This window comes from Leptidea sinapis, chromosome 33, assembly GCF_905404315.1.
Source record: "Leptidea sinapis chromosome 33, ilLepSina1.1, whole genome shotgun sequence".
NCBI classification, from domain to species: domain Eukaryota; kingdom Metazoa; phylum Arthropoda; class Insecta; order Lepidoptera; family Pieridae; genus Leptidea; species Leptidea sinapis.
In genome coordinates, this window is record NC_066297.1 from 2,853,191 (window position 1) to 2,876,234 (window position 23,044).

Below are 23,044 nucleotides of genomic sequence, written 5' to 3' on the forward strand. Positions count from 1 at the left end.
TGATATTGTTCATAGCTCCAAATGCTATATTTTCACCACTAAAGTTGTCTAAAAATACCTTGTTTGCGTGTTTTATGCTTACCCTTCGCCTTAAGCTAAGACAGTTAAAATAGAAATAAACTAGTTATTAGAAAGGTAAAGCCTTCACGTTTCATTATACACAATACATAGCATATTATTATTAAACAAACGTTTACAATTGAAAGTATACTAAATTAAAACAGTATCAAAATCTTATTTCATTATTACTTTTACTGAATTAAGAGACACCCTTAATTAATTTGGTATGAGAAACTGAACGCATTTATAGGTACATGAAATGACATCTATCGGTGAAAGCCGGATTGTTGTTGCCGAAGCGCCATTCGCGAGCGTCCAGAGAACTAATTTTGACGTCTAATGCAATTAATGGCTGCGAAGGAACGTACAATACTCTGAAGTATTTTTGCGTTTTGAATTAATTTCGTTCGTTTTCCGTGTTATTTATACTTCAAGAATTAACGTAACCAATTTTTTTTTTCTAAATAGTGTCCCATCATCTATCGATGTTTGCTGAGGTGGTCATCACTAGTTTTAGTACCGCAGACTCTCGCTACACGGCCAAGGGCGCAAAAATGGCGAATATAAAACAAGCACAAAAGCAGACAGTGTATTTATACGAGATTTTTTTTAAACGTCGAACAACAGCTGACGAAATAAATTGTTGATCTCCTTTTTGTTCGACTTTAGCTTAAGATTTAGTTTGCACTCAAGGCGATGTTTATAAATACCGTATGTGACTCTAGATAAGTCTGAGGAAAGCCTAAGTGCGCTCTATAGATCTCAGCCTTAAGACGCATCCCTCCGCACCACACTAAGGTTGGTACGTCCTTAGTCCTAAGTCGAAACTTTAAGCTCCACAGGATACTCGCTTTTTAGGGTTCCGTAGGCAAATGGCAAAAAAGGAACCCTAATCCATTCCTCATGTCTGTCTGTCTGTCCGTCCGTATGTCACAGCCACTTTTTTCCGAAACTATAAGAACTGTTGAAATTGGCCGCTTTTTAACAGATGGGCTAAGGTGTTGAACTGTCATCAATAAAACCACAACATCTAAATACTGGTATATTTTCAAAAATATCATATTACATGACCTGCATTATCTATGTACAAAAATAAAAACAAAATCAATACGTTAATCGCTGTCGCATTCATAATGAATGGAGTAAATCTACAATATGTGCGCCTTAAACTATCATATTTACATTACAATAAGCGCCTTTTATACGAGTATGCTTATAAACAAAGGTGAATTGGCTGCCTATATTACTTATAAGTCGAGTATTCTATTGCAATTTTGAACTAAAAAAACTAAGTTTAAAAAACCGACTTCGAAAACTGAAAAGTATAAAATAACTTAATAAATATTTAATTTAATACACCTCTAATGCAAATCTTACACCTTTAATATTAATAAAATACTATTATTTGTTCATGCTACCTATTAATAGGGTTTACGTCGGTGGCTGCCCGATTGGGTTGTTTGGTTCTAGACGAAGCTATCCCGCTTAAAGTCACGCGTGGCGAGTGTAGGTACCTGCCATTACATTTGGCTTGGCACCGACATCAAACCTATCAATAGGTAGCACATACAAATACTAGTATTTGATTAATATTAAAGGTGTAAGGTTTGTATTAGAGGTGTATTAAATTAAATCCTTATTAAGTTATTTTATACTATATTAATCTCAGCGTAATTGGTGTACATACATAAAAAAATACCAATCGAATCGAGAACCTCCTTCCTTTTCAAAGTCGGTTAAAAACTAGGCACTCCATTTAAAAATGTTATCAGGATTTTTTACTAATAAATATCGCGTTAAAGGAATTAACATATATTTAATAGCACTATTTAAAAATCATCCTTCGAGTTCTTATTGCAAAAGTAAAGCGTGATATTAGGGTTGAGTTAGACTGCTTGATCGGAATACGCTAACACATAATTCGTGTTTTACCGTCTGTTCAGCCCAAGCAATATTTTTAGTGAGAATTATATCACTACGTCCTCTGCGATAATCATGATTTTCAAAACAAGGTTAAGGTGTGTAAGATATGTACCGGTTATTTTCCAACCACTGTGCGCTTAAGAAGAAATTTGTTTTTTTATGAAAACAAGGGACGAGACAACCAGGACGTTCAGCTGATGGGTAATTGATACGCCCTGCAAATTACAACTGCAGTGCCGCTGCAGTGCAGGATTCTTGAATAAACCCAAAAATTCTGTGCGGCACTACAATTACACTACGCTCGTCACCTTGAGACATAAGATGTCAAGTCTCATTTGCCCACTAATTTCACTAGCTACGGTGCTCTTCAGACTGAAACACAATAATGTTTACACATTACTGCTTCACAGTAGAAACAGGCGCCGTTGTGCTAGCCATAATCTAGTCGGCATCCTGTGCAAAGGAGCCTCCCATTGGTGCTATATTATCCGAGGCCTTTTTTAGATTAAGCAATTCTAAAACAAGATTCCGTCGCGCTCACGCAGGCGAGACACAGTAATAGGTTCGGCTAGAGACAACAGCGGCTTCCAAATAAGAGTCGGGAGCTGCAGTTAAAATCTAACACTCTGTGATACCCTTTTCCATTTTGTCGCTTCTTATGTCATTAAGCTTATAAACACTTTTTAAAGTATCTAGAGACAAAAATATCAAAACAAAGATATTGATCTTATTTGGTCTGGGGTTAAAAACGAGTCAAGATCGTTTGTATTGAAAAATAGCAAGTAGTGTTACCGCGTTTCGTAACTCAACATTTATTGACGTAGATATGTTTTCGTGATCCATTTGAAACTTCTATATTCAAAATAAAACAAATCCTAAGACAAAATTATCAAGTTGGAAATGACCATTAATTGGTTTTTTCCTTATTTTTAATACTAGGATTAGTCGTAAATGTACAGCTTTTAAATTTAATTGTCAACGCTTAACGACGAAATAGTGAGTCGCACTAATATTTGTCATACATTCATTTTTATAGTATTTCTTTGTCAAATTACAAACAGCGTTAAATTCTTCTGCTTTAGCTTCTTCAGCAGTTGAAGAAGTGTATTAATAGACGTAGAAAATAACCTTAAAGACAGATACCGAAATTGCAAGGTTAGCTTGTGAGGAACGTTCGCTTTAGTTAGCGAAAAAAAAAATTGGTCCTTCGAACCGATCAATATTGTATTCATGATTATCGCAGGAACGCAACAACACCTAACCAAGTTCCAACATTGATTACACAAAAGCGATCCACAAATTTGAACTCCTAGACGACGGTGCGTAGAATGAAACATTATCAATTACAATTCATGGCTTCAGAAATATTTTGACGCCAGTTCAATCTAAGAGAAACGGAAACGAAAGTTTCAATTTCAGGAGATACTTTTTAATTTAAATACATAGTTCAGCCAAATATAATTCATAAATACATAACTGTTCCATTCTACGCAACTATCGCTCAATATAAGTTACTTATGAACTATGTTTCATATAAAATCTTAACTACAGTCGCTTACGCTAAACACACGAATGTTCAGTCTCTTCCGGCACTTGCACGAGTCCCCCGATAAGGGCCGGTTAACATGCGACGAATAGTGTGTAAAATATGGCTGCAAACTCACATTAAAATACTTGAAAACCGAAAAAAATGGCTTAAAACGAGTCATTGCCGCGAGCACTGTTTCAATTTTATATATATTTACCTAATACTTGTTTAATAACACCGCACGAAACGAGTTTGCGGTCTACACTCACCTTGTTTCAACTCTTCCAGAACTAACCGGTAACTCCAAGTAAAACTTCCCAAAGATATAACACATAAAAACCGATTATAATCGATTTTAAACGTTAAATTTAAAGCCGGTTTCAAGCTATTATATATCAATAATTATTTAAATACGTGTTACAGTGGCAGATATTAAGAAAGTGAAGGTGGCTTATCTCGTGTTAATGTTTACTTTAATAATAATATTTTGATGTAACCATTTACACGCCAACATCAAATATTAACCGACAAATTTGAACACAATTCAAGAGATCATTAAAATGTAATGAAGCATGCAATAAAAAAAGACATAACTCAAAAGCAGTAAAAGTTGAAACTACATTCAATTAATATTGTACACAAAACAATTCAGATTGTAAAATAAATTTGACACAATTTCTGGAATACGATATTAAATAATAATAAACTATTTAAATTTAAATTCCCGGTATAATAATGTCTATTTGACATAATATTTTCGCACTAATAACAAACATATTATGACTTAAGATAGGAAGAGAGCCTCATTAAGCGCCGGAGACACGTGCAAGTCCGGTGCATCCGTAATATGTACTCCTAATGGCAGTTCATAAAACACGAACATTAAAAAAAATGGCGGCAAAACTAACAGCTTTATTTGATTGTAAACGTCAAAAGACGCGCCATAATTTAACAATGCTTAAAATGGCACTACGCTTTCAACAACCATAACATTAAATACCTAAAGTAAAATTAATAGAGAATTTTTGATTTGGATGTTATATTATTTTCTTTTTCTTTTGGTCTAGTAAAAAAAAAATATCGAATGTCAGAAACGCTAACACTAAGTTACTTAGCTTATATTTTATACAATTAGTATTGAAGTGTAACTGTGATGCTATAAATAATATTATAGCTAACTATTGTACTAACTGTTCAAATATATTTATTATCCGGACATAGCACAATATTTATTAATCGAGAGTCAAGAGTAATTACGGAAAGTGACCCGAGGGCGCGGTTTCCGAGTGAAACGGGAAATTGATTGTAGGTGAGTGCGACAGTACAGGGTCATTGACCGAAATTTATCCTAGTTTGCGCCAACTAAATATGATATAATGAAATATGATAATATGAATAATGGAATGGATTGATATTAATAATTAGACGTTACTTACATAAATGCGATTAAATCAATGAAATACTTTACTTTATTAATAGAACTATAGTAGTATTTAGAAAATTATAACATTTAATAATCATTATGTTATTTATTAAGATATTGGAAGGTTTTTGAGTTTGACACAATTAACACTTGATTTTTTATAATTAAAAGCCTAACAATTCGATTAATTTAAATAATACTTCTTTAATAATACGCATGCTTCCTTAGATCTTGTCGCTCCTTAATAGGTTTTTTAAATTTTTCATGTCAGTTATAAAATTATAAAAAAGTAAAAAATTTGCAAATTTTAAATTCATTCTCCTATTCTTATATCACTATTTCATAGACATCCCATTTCATATGTAAAATGCTTTATTTATTAAGTTTTCAGTGTTTGTTGTAGTCATTTCGTACCTTATCCATCCGAAGTGACACCAACGCACGCCACATATTATTGTACTATCTATAACATCACAGTGACACACCTACCTAGTTCATACAAAATCTAGATACACTTATCCTATCTAAGGTATAAACAGTCGTAAAGACGAGACGACTCGTCGTATATATATAAAAAAGTAAAATACATCGAAAATTTTTATAAAGGCACAGTGTAATAAACTATTAGCTGTCAATTGAGTGGATTCACATTCTGTTAGTAATATAGTATACTAAAATCTGACTTTATGATACTCTGCGTGTCGTTTTAATTTACTTAATTAATTAACTTAATTTCAATTTAATATAGCGGTGGTTTGGGAATAGGCATGTACTGACAAGGTGCCAGGTCTAGAGTGCTAACAATAGGACAACATTATATAAGAAAGCTTTGATGCGAGTCGAAGAAAGAAAGAAGAAGAGCTAGTCAAAATATCTACATTTCTGATAACGATAACAGTGATAAAAATAACTAGCAAGAAAGAATCCCTTAAGAGTGAGCTCTAGAGATAATGCAACAAAACAAAATCACCAATGGCGGTGATATAAATAACGTGAAACTTAACTTTTGGTCTATTTTTATATAAAAAAATTAATTTTCTTCTCATACTCTGTAGATATATAATAATTATTTGTAAAAATATAAGCTTTATATAGATATCAAGAAGTGGTTTCAATTATGCGCTATTTTGGCTATTTCTTGGAATAACTTTAAGAGTGAGTACTAGTGATGTCTCAGCAGTTAGCCATCCTGCTCCACAGACAGCGCTTAGGCAAGCTTAAAATTTCAGAAACTAAAGTCGTACCATATTTGTTGCTATAATTTAAATACCGATTTATTTCGTTTTTAATAGAGCATACAGTAGAAATGAATTCATTCAATTTCATGATATTCTTCATTAAAAGTATAATCGGTTTTGATTGTACATTTATTTTTTTTAGTTACGTTCGAGTAAATTTTGGATGCTTCAATCGAACGATCTCATTTCATCGGACCACTAATAGTTTATAATATACACTGTGTTACAGTGCAGTGCATACTTGCGCAATTTTACTAATACATTACAAAAAATGATTTCATACATTTGATGACACGCTTGACAGAAAAAGCCGAGCCAATAAAGAATGGACTTTGAAATTCAAGTAGAATATAGCAGATATGAGAGAAAAAAAGCGGTTTTGCCCGCTTTCCGACAATGTTCCGAAATTCAAACGCCTGTCTTTAATGGCACAGCTTTCTGTATCATAAGCACGATGTAATCATATTTACTCTCCATACATCGAAATACAACCTTAAAGAATATGCGTCACTCCAACAGTATAAAAACTATTTACAAACAAACCATACGAAAGTATGCACTCACCTCATTTGTGCTTGGGATCATTTTAGCCGAACAGTAACCGCTCACGCGTGGCGGCTGATTCTTCCACAATAAATACATAATATAGAATCTTCATAAATCTTTGGACATGTTTGTGTTAGTCGTGTACCAACAATATTAACTATTAAATAATAACGCAAAGCTAGTATACAGGGCTCCGTGATTACATATATATCTCAAGGTTAGTGATACCTTATTAAATTGTTTTACTCTTCAAGCTTAACACCGCGTTGTGAAAAGCAGGTATATTAGTTTTGCTCTACTAAAAAAGCAACTTGCTGCGGAGAAATTGAACCACTTCCACTGGAAATATATTTCTCTAAAAGATTTTTTCTGTGTACGGACATAAACACACGCTCACACTCATGCACATACTTAAACACACACATACATACACACACACTTACATACACTTGCAAGGGTAATCAGATTTTTTTTCTAATATTACATTTTATAAAAAAAAAGATAGCTTAAGTAGGTAATCGGGGAGCCACAATACATCCACTCCCTCTCAACACCTTAGGGAGGAGGGGATGGCTGAAAAACAAAACATCGCTGCATGGAAACATAAATCCATGATTCTGTGTCAGGTGAAGCTGAGCCTTTTCCTTTTGCCTTTTGTTTCATCGCGTATCCTAATTATTTATTTTATATTTGTAATGATTTTTATGGCAATAAAGAATTTATTATTATTATTATTAGTTAAAAAAAATTGTAGTGAAGTGCTTGCACCGCTTAAATAATTAAAGAAGCATTTCCTGTTAACTGCAAAAGTTTCGTAAGCTTAATTTGAAAAAAAATCTATAATAACTTGAAAATATGATTCACAACTTGTGAGATATATGTAGATATCACCAAGCCCTGCATACAGTAAACAAGCGCTGTCAGGCGGCATCGCCATACTAATATATCTAAATACGCACGTTACCTAACTAACAAATAACAAATCGCTATACACCAATAGACAGATTGATATAGCTGCTGTCGAAAAAATAAAATATAATATAATTCGTATGCAATTGTTGCATGTTATCTAACAAAAAACATAATATTAAAAAAACATGTACAACGTACATAAAGTTCTATTACTGTTTAGTAAACACAAAATAGCCAACCTTAAGAGCATTTGGTCCTTCGAGTCGGATACACATATACAAAAAGAATACACAGAAATAATTCAAACTAAATATATATAGCTCGTTACTTTGTCTGTCTATTAGAATATAGAATCAGAGACAATTTGTACGATAGTCAGATCTAATCTACAAAAGTAATAATTCGAGAACTGTTGAACATAACCTTTCTTATAGAAGCTGAAAGCACACTGGAATATAATTTATCAAGCACCTACTTCTGTCAATTAACACAATTTGTTTAAATAATTTCTTCATTTCCACTATAGGATGGCTAGATAGAGATTAAAATGTTATAAAATGATTTGTTTTAGTTTAATTTCGTAGCAGCATTCATCATTAATACAAGTCAAGGAAATGTTAAAATGAATGCGTTTGTAGCAGCAGTTTTTGAATCTGTTTATCAACTATTTAATGTTTTAATTAATCATGATATGATTGAGTGCAACACGCAATCTCTATCTGGCCGTATTCTTCCAAATATCAGTCACTTATAAAAGTTGATCCAACGTTCTAGGACACGCTGCCATCAGTTGCTTAATCATCTGAAAACTAGAGCTTATGTTCATGTAAGCAGATTCGAAGTTTAGCTGTCTTCTAGAAGATTGTGCAGTTCTGCATAGTTGAGTATGGCACGGTGTAGGAATTCGTATTGGAGCTGAAAATAAATTAAAGTATGAATTTCGGATAAGTAAAATACAGTAAAGACAACGTTAATAGCATTTTAAGAGTAAAATATAATGAATTCAGGCACTTGCAAATGGCAACTTTTATTAATAAAATGGACAAATTATAATGTCCGTTTGTGTAGTCTTAGATCATTTATACGCCTAGATAGATTATGGCAGCTGTGAATACGTCGAAAAAAATCAATTTCAATACGTGCACGACGCTTCATATTGTGAAGAATTATTGATTTCATGAGAACTGGATACAATTTGAATAGGTATCGACGTTATGAACACAATATCGGAATATTTTCATAATATTAGCTGGGAGAAACTCATTGGTTTCACTTGTTGGGATCACGTTTTGGCTTTGCAACATTAGTAAAACAGAGGAATTTTAAGGCAAGAACAACGCACTGTATCATATACCGTCAGGCGTTAGCTTCGAAAACTCTTCCTGGATGCCTTAAGAATACAATGCAAATGTAATGCAATTTTTAAATTCTACTTTTGTTAAAGTTTTTTTTCGGATTGATTCCGTGGTCCACGGTGAATAAATCTGTTTTACCAGTGGGAGGCGCCTTTGCACAGGAAGCCGGCTAGATTATGGGTACCTCAACGGCGTCTATTTCTGCCGTGAAGCAGTAATGTGTAAACATTACTGTGTTTCAGTGTGAAGGGCGACTCTCAGAAGGACGAGACGAGCAGGACGTTCAGATGATGGTAATTGATATGCTCTGCCCATTACAATGCAGGCACTATTGTAATGGGCATGCTCAGGTTTATTGAGAAGCCCAATAATTCTGAGCGACACTACAATTGCGCTCGTCACCTCGAGACATACGAGATTAAGTCTCGTTTGTCCAGTAATTTCTCTTCAGACCGAAACACTGTAATGTTTATATATTACTGCTTGTCGCCGTTGCGGTAGTCATAATGTGGGCGGCACTCACGAATGTGTCGAGCGTGTGCGGGCGCTGGGCCCGCAGGCGGCGCGCGGCCGCGGCCACGTCCACGCGGCGCTCGGCCCGCAGCTGCCGCGCCAGCACGCACAGCGCCACGAGCGGCGCGGCCCGCTCGGCCCCGCGCGCGCAGTGCACCAGCAGCGGCCGCTCGTCGCGCACCAGCTCCGCCAGCTCGCACAGGCCGCGCGTCACCTCGGGCACGTGGCCCGCCGCCGTGGGCCAGCCGTGGTACTGCAGCTGCCGCACGCGCACGCGCTCGCCGCTCTGCGACACGCACGTGCACACGTGACAGATAGAGCTCCGAATATTTATATAAGTGGGCGTTGCTTTGCGGTAATCCATAATTATCCAAATATTTTGAGATTTCTTTAGTGTCAATTCCGTAAATTGGACGCGTATTTCGCCTCTACACGAGGCATCCTCGGGAGATGTTGACTCGCCAAACTCTGGCACGAGACTCACACTAGATTCGAGTCTATTCATCGAGACAACACGGCGGTGCAACCTGTCGCCGCTCCCAACAAAATGTATACAGCTCTATAGAAAATATAAATATATAATATATAAAACGGACATCAGGTTATTGACCGTTTGATTGCGCCACCAATTTGGTGGCGGGACAACCTCTAACGCGTCATGAATCTGGTGTCTAGTTTGGGAGCTTTGTGAAATATAGCCCTAAGTGTATGTCACGAACAGTAGTTGATGTATGGTGCTCGGTAATTATCACGAATCTTTCACTATAATAACTAACAAAAGCGAGTCCAACGGTCCAAGGACAGTCAGCGAAAAAGAGGTAGCAGACGGGGGATCTTGAGACAGACCCGTGATCGCCCGCACAAGCTAAAATCATCACATTTTTTATTTCCTTTTGTTAATTAAGTTTAATAATTAAGTTTTGCTTTTAATTACGACTGTTTTAATTATAATCAAAAGTATGAGAAGATATCTTATATGGAGTATCTATGGGCGCCCATACAGCCGCTCGGACATGTGTAGATTATTCCTAATAGTGACAATTTACAGGGTATTTCCATACATTATAATCAGTTTGACGAATCGGTGGCAGTATCATAATTGATGTTATTTTAAACTATAGTTACCTTATGTAGCCTACTATCGAAAATATGATAAAATAATTTTACAACATTTTCCTTTAATCCATTGTTCAAGTCAAAAGTTATAAATCATACTTATTATATATATTTATTATGTAAAACATGACGCGTTATTACAAAGGCGTGCGCTACTAATGACATTGATGTGCAGAGTCATTTTATTGGTTCCACTGGAACCTCATCGCTGATTGCGATAGTAACAATTATACTGAAGTGCGAGTAATTTGTGACAAACACTCTAACGTGTAATTTGTATATAACATGTAATATATATATATATATATATATATGTCGTATCAAGAACGTCGAGACAAGAGCAAGTACGAAAAAAAGGAGACAGTTCGGATCCGGCAAACTACAGGCCTAATGCTATTACCTCCCTGCTCTCCAACATCATGGAGAGCATAATAATAAGCCACCAGCTCTTGGTATACCTAGAAGGTCACCAGTTGATCAAAGACCAACAGTACGGCTTTTGCCATGGTCGGTCGGCAGGTGATCTTCTAGTATAACTAACACATAGATGGGCGGCGGCTATTGAAAGCAATGGGGAAGGCCTGGCAGTTAGCCTAGATATAGCGAAGGCCTTTGATCGTGTATGGCACAAAGCGCTCCTCTCAAAACTTCCATCGTTTGGGCTTCCCGAGAGCTTATGCAAGTGGGCCTCCAGCTTCCTCACTGGGCTCAGCATAGAGGTCGTTGTCGACAGTTATTGCTCGAACCCGAAGCCCGTGAACACTGGAGTGCCCCAAAGCTGTGTGCTATCTCCCACGCAGTTTCTTCTGCACATCAATGATATGTTGGACACCTCCAATATATCATTGATGTGGTTATACACGGGCCATGCAGGTCTCTCTCAGGATATCGTTGACCAATGCCGGGAGAAACTTGTGTCTTCTATCGAGGCCTCTCTCGAGAAGGTCGCGGAACGGGGTAAATTGAACCTAGTCCGTAACCCCCAGAAGACGTTTACCACTAAAAAAAAACCCCATTTGCCGTATCACCGCTCTTCGACAACACTTCCCTTAAAGCCTCGCCTATTATCGGAATACTGGGTCTCGAAATCTCTAGCTATTGCCAATTCCGTGGCCATCTGGAGGGCAAAGCCAAATTGGCTTCGAAGAAGCTGGGCGTCATTAATAGAGCACGGCAATACTTCAAGCCGGCCCGCATTCTAGCGCTCTACAAAGCACAGGTCCAGCCACACATGGAGTATTGCTGTCATCTCAGGTCTGGCGCACCCCAGTATCAGCTCGACCCATTTGACCGCGTGCAACGTAGAGCAGCTCGAATTATCGGGGACCCAGTACTCTGTGAACGGCTGGATTACTTGGCGTTGCGTAGAGATGTCACTTCATTGTATGTCTTCTACCGCATTTATCACGGGGAGTGTTCCGAAGAGTTGTTTAACCTGATTCCTACCGCCGAATTCTACCTTCGCACGACACGCCACAAGTTAGGATATCATCCCCACCATCTGGATGAGTGGCGGTCCTCCACAGTGCGATTTTCAAGGAGCTTTCTTCCACGTACTATAAAGCTGTGGAATGAGCTTCCTTGTGCGGTGTTTCCGGGACGGTACGACATGGATACCTTCAAAAAAAGCGCGTACTCCTTCCTTAAAGGCCGACAACGCTCCTGTGATTCCTCTGGTGTTGCAAGAGATTGTGGGCGGCGTCGATCACTTAGCACCAGGGAGAAACTATCGAGCGAGGCGGTTGTGTCGCACGCGCATCCCGGGATCGCCACGTTCTTATTACATTATCATAAGGCTTTGTGAAGTGTACCTACCATTACAATTGTAACGTTTATAAGACTGTGTTTTACTTACTGTCGTGTTCAACGCCCACAAAAACATGGACAAAAACAAAGATGTCACCGGCCTTGCTCCGTATATATATTTGTTCTATTTAAGTACGTAAATATTGTGTTAGTTGCAAATATTTTTTTTTACTTTAATTTTAGTATTGAGTTCAAGTTTATCGTCGTATCTCACTACCTTGTTGTCCAGAAGCGTGAAGTGCCTACGCGTGTAGTAGGGACAGGACTCGCTATGCTCGTACTGCAGTGCCAGGTGCTCGTACTGCGCGGTTCCGTCGTCCCAGTAGCGAGGACACTTGCCATCGCCCAACTGACCAAAAACACAAAAACATAAAATTCAAATATTGGAACGAAGTTCCTTACGGCAGGCTTGGAGGAGATAGGGATTTTGCTGCGGGACAGAACTGAAAAAATGTGATAGTGAAACCGTAAGAAAAAGTCCGTGGAATAAAACCGTTAAATGAGACGTGCGCAGGCGCGACTAAAAATTAATTATTACATATGTATCATATTTTAGTTACCACAAGCCAATAGTTTCAGCAATAGAATTTAATGACGAGACTGATTAATAAGAATTACTTATAATAATAATAATTATAAACTTTTTTTGTAATTATTTCTATTTCTATGTAATTTTATGTTGTCAAACAAAAATAAAGAGACATATTTTGTTATTTTAATTGATAATTTGGATTACGATTTTTTTTTTACGTAATTTATTGTTTCCTAAAATACTGAATTTCCTAAATACTTTCCTGTACTTCAATAAAAACTAATCTGCAAAATTTAAGACAAAAATCAAGAAAACCTACATAAAATTGAACACGATTTTTTTTTTACAAATTGTGTCAATCCTACATTAGCCGAAGAAACTTCGTTCCTACCTGGTGTCCCGCGACACCACATCTTTTATTTTTTTAATCAAAATAGGATTTAAAATTACTAATTCAACGTTAAAAACCCATTCGAAATAGTGTACCTCTGCCATGAGAAGAACAGGCGCAAGAAACTCAGCGGGCTCTTTTTTACATAAAAATATGGCTACAATGTAATATCATACATAAATCAATCAATCTGTGGTATCAATAATAAAATCATTTATGTCATATGTAATATTTCTACCTGTCTTTTTTAATAATAACTTGATAATAACAACACACTACACACCCAAACACACACATACACAGAAATCACGATATTATGCGTACATTTATTTTTTCTTCCTTGCTCGCTTCGCTATATTTGTTTTATCTCGAGTAGATTATTTATGAATTCAAGATTATTTTTTAGTATTTGCCTATATAATATAAAATCACTGTTGGCCAATGATCTGTACTGTATTACCTAGCTAATAAGAGATGTAATGTGTAGATTTTATGAATAATAAAAAATAAAAAACAAAAAAAAAAATAAAAAACGAAAGAATTTTGAATTTCGTTACACATTTGTTTTATACATTTTTTGGGATCGTTTTGGTAAAAGCACATATAGCATCGCCCCACAAAAGACTTACTAATAACTCGACTTAGCCGAGTAATAGGCATTATAAATTTATGTTTGTTCCCCGTGTTAATATTATGATTTTCGTAGTTTCTAGCAAAATCCTTAATGTACTTATGAACATACAGAACATTATCTAGATATAATGTTGAGATGAAACTGCCTTTATATGTCTTTGTGTTATCTCAGGTTGTGATTTATTCATAAAAAATTGTTTTAAATTTTTGTAATTAATCCCAGAAGTGAGGGTTGTCACTTTAAAAAATAATAAACTGTTTATGAAATATATAAGTAAATTTAAGGCAAAAGCATATTACTAACGACATACCTCGCTAAGCATTACGATCGTGGTGACACCGTGTTCGGAGACCATGCGCCAGAAGTCGAAGATTGTATTGGGGAGTGGATCCTGGGTGATAATAAATCCTTCCGAGCAGTCGTAACCTGTTTCATTATAATATTAAGTTTTATATAAATTACTTCTTAAAATTATTATTAATTCATATCAATTTATCTATTTTTAACTTTGGACTGTTATATAACAGTCGTTTTTAATTTACAATGGTAACATTTCGGAGAAAGGAAATTTTTACATATTGTTTTCTTATTTCCATAGATCATTTATACGTCTAGATATACTGAGAGCTGGGAAAAACTCGAAAAAAACTTGAGGTTGACAGTTAAACTCTATTTTGAGCAAGACACGCACACTAACACAAAGTGGCACACAAATCACGAGTGTAAGGCGTAGCACACTAAAGAAATAAAACTGGCCTGTTTTCATCGGTTGTCTAGCAGCAAGAGGCTCTATCTAGACGTACAAAATTATCTAAGCTCTTTTATTTGATCTGGTCAGTTTATACAGCGTTGGTAGACTCATTGTAATAAAATTAAAATAAAATCTGTTCCTCCAATATTATAATTGGGCATAATACATGGGAGCTCTGATAGTTAAGGTGAATGATGGTAAAAAACCTCGATAAATTTATTATAAAATGGAATCCAAACTTTGTGATTTTTATTTAGTATAAAAACCGCAAAGTTGTGTCCTTCCGAGGTCACGTGCCAGAATTTAGCGAGTCGACATCTCCTCGATGGAGGAGGACGAGGATGCCTCGCGTAGAGGCGAAACACGTGTCGGATTGACTGAGGGCAAAACTTTGCAGAATTTACGTTCAGTAAATCTTTAAAAAATGGAACTTTAAAAGATATATAGAAAATTTAGATGTACCCTCAATGAAGGACGCGTTGATGTAGGTGGAGTAGTCGCGTGTAGGCAGCGGCGCGAGAATCACGCGATTGCGGTCGTAGGGCAGACACTCCTGGCAGCGGTTCTTGGAGCGGACCTCCTCGGCTAGCGCGGCCGACCAGGACTTACTTGCCTCCGCCACCGGAGGATTCATCATCTTCTGTAAATAAATCAACAACTCTCAATTTATAAACAAACATACGAGTCATCTGGTGGAGATTACCGTGCTGACCCACAAAAAACACAAGGTATTGTTTGCGGATAACACTACACTCATATTCAAAGTGAAAATATGCCAATTTTATATGGCGAAATAAACAATGCTCTAACTGACATTTGTACTGGTTAAGCGCAAATAATCTATTGTTAAATATAATAAAACTAAATACATATTTCAAATTTACCGAGCCAAATGTCAGCAATGTAGATGCGAGTGTTTTGTTAAACTGAGAAGTGATAAAACCGGTGGAATCTGCTATATTTCTTGGCATTACTCGGGATTCCCAATTGCAATGAGCCCCCATATAGAAGAATTGGTGCACAAACTTAGATATGCAGCATACGCGGTTAAAAAGATTAGGCAATTAACCGACGTAGATACGATGCGGCTAGTTAACTTTAGTTATTTTCACAGTATTGCTCTATGTTATATTGTTATGATGGCCATTGGGGCAGTAAAATCCTTGAATGGCGACCATGTACCGGAAGACGTGGTAGTGGTAAGCTTCCTATAAGATGGACCGATGATCTGTTCAAGATTGTCCGAATAATATATCCACATTATTCGGACGATCTTCCTCATCCGAGGGCAGCGCAAGTGGACGTCTTCCGGCTGAAATGATGATCATGATGGTACTCCGAACTGAATCTGAAAAGCGACATAAGGCAAACAGTAGATTGTAAGACAAGTAATCACCTCGAACTGTATCTCCATGAGGCACTTGTCCGCGCCCTCGGGCGTGTTCCGCAGCCTGTCGATGGTGACCTTCAGTTTGGAAGCGGGGATCTCGGTGTCGCCGTAGTGTGCGTACTCTACCAACGCGCGGTACACGAACACGTACTGTTTCTGTGGACATAAAGAATGCATGTTTAAATTTGTGACGTTTTATCCGGTTACATTATCTCTGCACCTGACGTCGATGACGTCACATTACGTGTTATTAAATAATGATTGATTCGAGTCCATCAGATTCCATACCAAAAGAAACGAGTTTTTATTCAACGTCAAACACTAGAAATAACGAAACATGTTTAAGACATGTGTTCAAGAAATGCAGAACAAAAATTTGAGATATAATTATTACGTTCAAATGGTAGACTTAAAGCTTTATTTAAATTTATCGACACACTTATGATTATGGTCATAAATTGTAATTAGTTCATACCACTATCTGCATTATTTTTTTTTCTTTTAATCTCTTTGTTTTTGAAAATAAGGGACGAAACGAGCAGGACGTTCAGCTGATCGAAATTGATACGCCTTGCACATTACAATGCAGTGCCACTCAGGATTCTTGAAATATCCAAAAATTCTGAACGGCACTACAATTGCGCTCGTCACCTTGAGACATAAGATGTTAAGTCTGATTTGCGCTGTAATTTTTGATGTTTACACATAACTGCTTGACAGCAGAAATAGGCGCCGTTGCCGTTCGAAGTGTGACTCACCAGCGACTGCACCAGGAAGTTCCTCTGGGAGCGCAGCTCGGCCACGGTGGCGGCGACGGGCGCCACGGCCGTGTCCCGCAGCTGATCCAGCAGACAGTCGAGCGCGACCAGGGTGCCCGTGCGGCCCACGCCCGCCGAGCAGTGCACCAGCGCGCACCGCGACACGCACATGGACCACGCCTCATTCACGCGCTGTGCCACACGCAACATTAGCATTGGATGGAGTGACAACACGTTCATCTGATGTTTAATGGTACACCCTACACACAACAACACAGAGCTTTTTTTATATTTTACTAGCTACTACTTTTATAGGAATTTGCCAATAATATTTCAAAACATCAAGAATAATTTCGTAAAATATGCTCCCTGTTGTTATAATGAAATTGTTTCACAGTGGAACTGTCAAACCGTGCGACACTAAATTCTTACACGGAAAAGATATCCATACAATACAAATATTGAAAATAAAAATAATTCTGGGTCCCAAATCGAGATAAAACGAGAGTCGTATTAAGGACCAAATTTTCCACCGGGACACCACGGTGTCGCGACTGGTTGCATAAGTTACCAAACTAGACACCATTCAGACACCAGAGTCACGACACCACACTGAGACAATATCAAAATGAACCTCAATGAGATAGCACTAGTGAAACGGTGGTGGGTTCGTCCTTATTTTAACCTACGCATTTCATTTTAAATCTCTACTGGATTGAATTGAAACTGATGAGGAATTATACTAAATAGGTGGTCTACTTGGGAATTCAATGATAAACCTTTCTGTATCGAAAGTATCCATCTTATGCAATTTAAAATCAAAACCCAACAGTGCACACGTGTTGCACTCAATGAGGTAGTAGCGTCACTGGCGGCTGAGTGAGTAAGACACCATACAGCTCTATAGTAATTAGTGGTGACGCGACTAGTATGGTGGCACGACCAGTAAAATTCTGTGCACGCGCCCGAGCTGATCGGATGGACACCAGGTGAAGTAACTCCCTATAGAACTATATATTATGTTAGTAGCGGCGACTGGTTGCGACATCGTAGTGCCCCGGCCTTAAGGGTATACTATATCAGTAGTCCAGTAATTTGTCTAACTACGGCGCCCTTCGCACACAAATAGTGGCATAAAACCGGCATCATGTGCAATGGAAGTCCGCAAATCACTACAATATTTTAACCAAAATCCGATTCTGAAATCACTCCTTTAAAAATATACGCCTATTAGTGGACAAGACTTTTTTAAGCTAAATTACTTAACTTTTTTTCTAAATTAATTAATCATCATATCTCTACTCACCTTAATAAACCTAAGAATGGAATGTGGATGCTCGGGCGCTGCAAAGTCCTTCCACATTAGGAAATGGTACTGGCGCACCACACGGGACTCTGTTCTGAGCTGCTCGCGGGGGGACGTTGGAGCACTGCCAGTTGTCTCATTCATACCACAATCTGTGCAAAAAAACAGATATAATCGGATAAGATCACCGGAACTCAAAAAGCCAAATTGGGTTCGAAAAAGCACACATATGGAGTATTGCTGTCATCTATGGTCTGGTGAACCCCAGTATCAGCTCGAACCATTTGACCGCGTGCAACGCACAGCTGCTCAAATTGTCGGGTACCTAGTTGCTCTGTGAAAGGCTAGATCACTTGGCGTTGCGTAAAGACGTCGCTTCATTGTGTCTCTTTTAGCGCATTTATCACGGGGAGTGTTCCGAAGAGCTGTTTGACCTGATTCCTGCTATCAAATTCCACCTTCGCACGACACGCCACAAATTATAATAACATCTCCTCACACTAGATATGTGGCATTCTTCCACAGTGCGGTTCTCAAGGCACTTTCTTCCACGTACAACCTACAACCAAGCTATGTAATATCAAAAAAAGCGCGTACACTTTTCTAAAGGGCCGGCAACGCTCCTGTGAGCCCTCTGGTGTTGCAAGAGAATGTGGGCGACGGTGATTACTTAACATCAGGTAAGCTCGTTTGTCCTCTCTTCCATAGAAAAAAGAAAACATTATACGTTTCTTATCCTTATCACATTAGAACAAATCGTCCTACGAGTCGCCGTAAGAGCTTAATAACAAAATTTTCAATATTGCATATTACATAAATGAGCATGTCAAAATAATAGAAAATGTTTTTGTTAACATTGCACAATAGAAGTCCGGAAAAATGTGTAAGTATTCCTAAGAATGAAATATTTATATGCGTAAAAGCCATAATTTATTGGATTTTCTTTATAAAATGAGTATTTTTATAATTTACCTCCATTCCGTTTAGCTACTCCGTTATTTTCAACAATTGGTTGTCCTTCTGAGTTAACAGGCTGTTTTGATATTCTCAACTCCCTCACAATGTAATCCGAATATCTGTAAACAAATAATTATTTATTGTTTTAATGATTTCGGGACATAGATTTCAGGTGAGACTGGGCAAATGAGTCCTTACATATTATTATTTCTCAAGGTAACAATAATGGCGCAATAATTGTAGTGCCGCTCAGAATTTTTGGGTTTTTCAATAATCCTGAGCGGCACTGCATTGTAATGGGCGTAACCGGCTCGTCTCGTCCCTAAATTTCATTACAAAAAGGTCTCTAGTATGATATGCCATATATACTAGAGACATATATGAAACTGTAAGAAAAAAGCGATTCGCTTGTGATACAAAAGAGAGATACAATCATTGATAGATTGCCAGATGAGGGCTATAATCTTGTAAAAAACGGATATAGCCGAAATCCGCAACTGTTCGCTTTCAAACTTAGCCGGATTATACTTCGTCGCCAATCGCCATACTGTAATTACTATCTACTATTTCAATCTTATGTCAAATGACTGCACGTTTCATAGTAAACTAAATTTCAATTATTACTTATACAGTCCCGCCTCTTATTACTTACCTCCTTATTTATAATGGTCCGCTAACTTTAAACAGCCGCTTAGGAGTGTTTTTTCTCATTCTGACTTAGGTCAATAGAAGAAGACAGAGTGAGAATTAGCAATGCTTTAAGTTAGCAGACTATTATGAATAAGGGGGTTAGTATTTACATCCTCTTTGGTCCCTCTTTTTCCCCACTTCCTATCAGAGCCAATTACACCTCTAATAAAAAATACGCACCTCTTCTCAGAGACGTGATGCACAGTAATGGCTCCGAAGGCGCGTGCGCCGCGCACCTCATCCGGCCAGTACTTGCTGCACTTGACCTTGGAGTACTCCTCCAGGTTGGTGAGCATCACGATCAGCTCCAGGCCCTGCTCCCAGATCATGCGCCAGAAGTCGTTCACGGTTGTGTCGGTGGGGCCCTGCGCGCAGATGAACTTCTTGCGCTCCTGTGTTTATTATAGCAAATATGCATATCATTTTTGATGGTAATGAAATACTATGGTCAAATATATAATATGTAATCTTATGAAAAAAATATTGTAAATAATAAAATAAAATTCGAAATACCTACTACATTTCGCGAGTTATATGTTTTTTTAAGTGTCTTTTCATTAAATCTAAACGAAATTAGACCTTCAAAAAAAAGGGCGTACACTTTTTAAAAGGTCCGGCAAAGCTCTTATGATTCCTCTGATATTGCAAGAGAATGTGGTATGCTCGTTTGTCCTCTCTTCCATAAAAAAAAAACTTCTACAATATTTATTCCAACCTAATCTTACTAACTACTGCATTAGTTACATACTTACTATTGCATAGATTAAATTCATAAACTACAAAGCCCACACAACATATAATCAAAAACAATAGCTCAACAACTTATCTAATTTCGCTGATAATAAGAAACATAGATTATTTATACGTCTAGATGGACTATGACAGCTGTGAAAATGTCGGAAAAAATTAGGTTTAGAACTAACCTCTATTTTGAACAATTCACGCACACTAACACAAAGTGTCATACAAATTGCGAGTGTAAGACGTAGCTTGTCACGCACACTAAAATAATATTCTTGGCCTGTTTTTATCGGTTTGACTAACAACAGCAAGAGACTCTATCTAGTCATATAAATTATCTAAGGTAAGAAAATAGTTGACATAAAAATAAACACATAAAGTGGGCATATATTTATCATGAGAGTGAATCGGTTATTTTTCCAAAAAAGATTTATACACACAACAGTCTTAAACTATAATAGTGCTATAAAACATATAATTATCTGTTATATTCAGTAGAATAACCATAAACTTAGTATACTAGAGTAATAGACAGACATTCATTCATACACTACTCCTTATCGCGAGACTAAATTTAAAATGTTCATGTGTGCTGGTTTTACAGATATGTAACGGCCGTTCTCAATATACATCTACAGATGAATTACTACCTTCTACTGTCAGTAATTAGCTGTCAATAATCTGAAGCTGTCCCTATATACCCGATATGTCATTCTTATCGCCTTATATTGGGACGCGTCAATTGAAATTTCCATACAAACTTTTATCGCTGGTAAGCTATACGTCGTCCCATTGTCAGACAGCGTGTACGAATAAGGTGAGTTACCGTCGATAAGTTTGTTGGGGCAGAAAAGTCAACGATTGTTACGATTTTTATCTCAAGTAAGAGATAGACTGAATATTGGGAACGGCCGTTAGTGAGTTAGTGAAGTGTGCAGTATTTTGCTTTTGGTATAATCCCTATACAATATTTTATTATGTAACACATATTTTTTTAAATTAATTTAATGTTTAGAAAATAGAGTCTTTACTGCGTATTTAAAATGTAATTATGTTCTACGAAAATAAACCACGAAAGTAGTATTGAAAAATTAGTATTTACCTGTGAAATGTTTCTTTATTTGAATTGTTGCTGTATTATATATACACAATCTAATGTAGAACACGACACCATTATATTTTTTAATTAAATCCGTTAAAAAACAGAATAATTACGATAAAACCACTAAAATTAAAACTTGACAGGAGACTAATGGACACTAAATTGTTTAAAAACGGTTTCACGGTCCATCTATTCCGTCTCTTTCTCACACCTAGGTTTCACTCTGACACAGGGTTCGTCTATTACGCTAGTATACTAAGTTTATGATATTGTCATAAACTAAAACAAAGACAACGTCCAAATAGCATGCAGGTTTAGAGAAATAATAGAATAAGGGGTAAATTACGTAATTTTGATGCATTAACTGTCCATATATTTCAAAAACTAATTCGCATATAGCTTGTTATTGTTTATTATGAGTTGTCGTTACCATCCTCTTCCACGCTCAATATGATGTATCAGAGGAGTCATAGAGGAGGATTTCTGGGACACAGGATTCTAGTCAGAATTTACAACCATTCGATAAAATATATGCCTTTGAATTAAAAAAGAAACCGCGCAATAAATACAGCTGGTTTGAACAATTATTCTCAATTTGGCAAAACGTATATTCAATTATTTATTTGTTCCTGTCGCAAAACATATATTTCGTATAAGAATTGCAATGAGTTTCTTGCCACATCTCTGTATTAACATTCGTGACAATTAGTGTCACTGCTTTGTTAGTGTGTTGCTAAAACAAATTGTTTCTGCTATAGTGACGTCACAAAATGGTGGTGGGCATTTTCGGTCACGAGGCATACACCTAACAAAACTAATTTAATTTACGTTTTAATTTTGAAAATACAAATAATTTTCATATCCTTTATAACAAAATAGCATTAAATTCATATTTCTTATGGTAAAAACTCGATAATTAACATACTTTCATAATTTAATTTCGATAGATAAAACTGACCTATTATTTATATATATTTTTCAACAATTTGTCAACAATTTATCATAATCAGCAAAGGTGAACATAGCTACAGGTATGGACTGCTAAATATTTACGTAATCGACCAACAGATCATGCAAGTACCTGGTTGAGATCCGAAGCGCCCTTAGTAAGCACAGAACACAGACACAGGGATTAAATAAAACAATAGGGACTACTCTACGTCATTCAGAGTAATACGGTTAATGGTAGACAAACAATTGAAAAAATATAGACATGTGGACTGCGAACGAATCCTGACCGGTGAACAAATCGCTGTAGGTTCTATTATGTACTAAAAAGCATTCATTTTCTCAAAATTGATTCCTTTAGAATTATTTTTGATATCATTTCAAACACTAGTACCGCTTCGGAAACAAGTGGCGCTCTGAAGCG

At 36.8% G+C, this 23,044-nt stretch overlaps 1 protein-coding gene across 1 annotated transcript in view; it reads right to left on the bottom strand.

Annotated features, from left to right (window-relative positions):
- Nucleotides 1–1,089: 1,089 nt before the first annotated feature.
- Nucleotides 1,090–23,044, bottom strand: part of LOC126974767 (tyrosine-protein phosphatase 69D) — a 56,183-nt gene continuing 34,228 nt past the window's right edge. Inside the window, exons 16-26 of the mRNA XM_050822430.1 lie at nt 22,754–22,774; nt 20,010–20,221; nt 19,155–19,258; nt 18,183–18,334; nt 16,877–17,068; nt 16,125–16,274; nt 15,191–15,368; nt 14,288–14,403; nt 12,638–12,769; nt 9,509–9,784; nt 1,090–8,545 (exon numbers count right to left, since the gene is read on the bottom strand). Coding sequence (XP_050678387.1) covers nt 8,474–8,545; nt 9,509–9,784; nt 12,638–12,769; nt 14,288–14,403; nt 15,191–15,368; nt 16,125–16,274; nt 16,877–17,068; nt 18,183–18,334; nt 19,155–19,258; nt 20,010–20,221; nt 22,754–22,774 — 1,605 coding nt within the window. The 3' untranslated portion in view covers nt 1,090–8,473. The remainder of the gene's footprint in view (nt 8,546–9,508; nt 9,785–12,637; nt 12,770–14,287; nt 14,404–15,190; nt 15,369–16,124; nt 16,275–16,876; nt 17,069–18,182; nt 18,335–19,154; nt 19,259–20,009; nt 20,222–22,753; nt 22,775–23,044) is intronic.